Source organism: Micropterus dolomieu, linkage group LG20 (genome assembly GCF_021292245.1).
Source record: "Micropterus dolomieu isolate WLL.071019.BEF.003 ecotype Adirondacks linkage group LG20, ASM2129224v1, whole genome shotgun sequence".
NCBI lineage: Eukaryota > Metazoa > Chordata > Actinopteri > Centrarchiformes > Centrarchidae > Micropterus > Micropterus dolomieu.
Genome location: NC_060169.1, coordinates 3,238,977 through 3,239,267, shown reverse-complemented (window position 1 = coordinate 3,239,267; position 291 = coordinate 3,238,977). Strand labels below are relative to the sequence as shown.

The window sequence follows — 291 nt, the reverse complement described above, 5'->3', positions numbered from 1 at the left end:
CTTCCATCTCCACGATGAGAAGAACTCCTCTATAGGGTTCAGGAAAGGGGAGTAGGGTGGCAGACAGACGTTTAAAAAGTGGTTACTGTTGGTGGTGAACCACTCTCTGATTTGGTTTGTTCTGTGGAAGCGTACATTGTCCCAAATGATCACATAAATGGGATGTTCGGGCCCAGGATGGTGTTGGCGGTCCAGGAGGATATCTTTTAGCTCCTCTAGGAAGGTTAGGAGACGTTGGGTGTTGTAAGACCCAAGGACAGCCTGCCGGTGGACAAGCCCCTCCAAACCCAT

General features: G+C 50.2%; 1 protein-coding gene across 1 annotated transcript in view; it reads right to left on the bottom strand.

The window, feature by feature from the left end:
• The window catches only part of LOC123959264 (uncharacterized protein KIAA0895-like), a 6,636-nt gene extending 6,345 nt beyond the window's left edge, over positions 1 to 291 (bottom strand). Inside the window, exon 1 of the mRNA XM_046033216.1 lies at positions 87 to 291. Coding sequence (XP_045889172.1) covers positions 87 to 291 — 205 coding nt within the window. The remainder of the gene's footprint in view (positions 1 to 86) is intronic.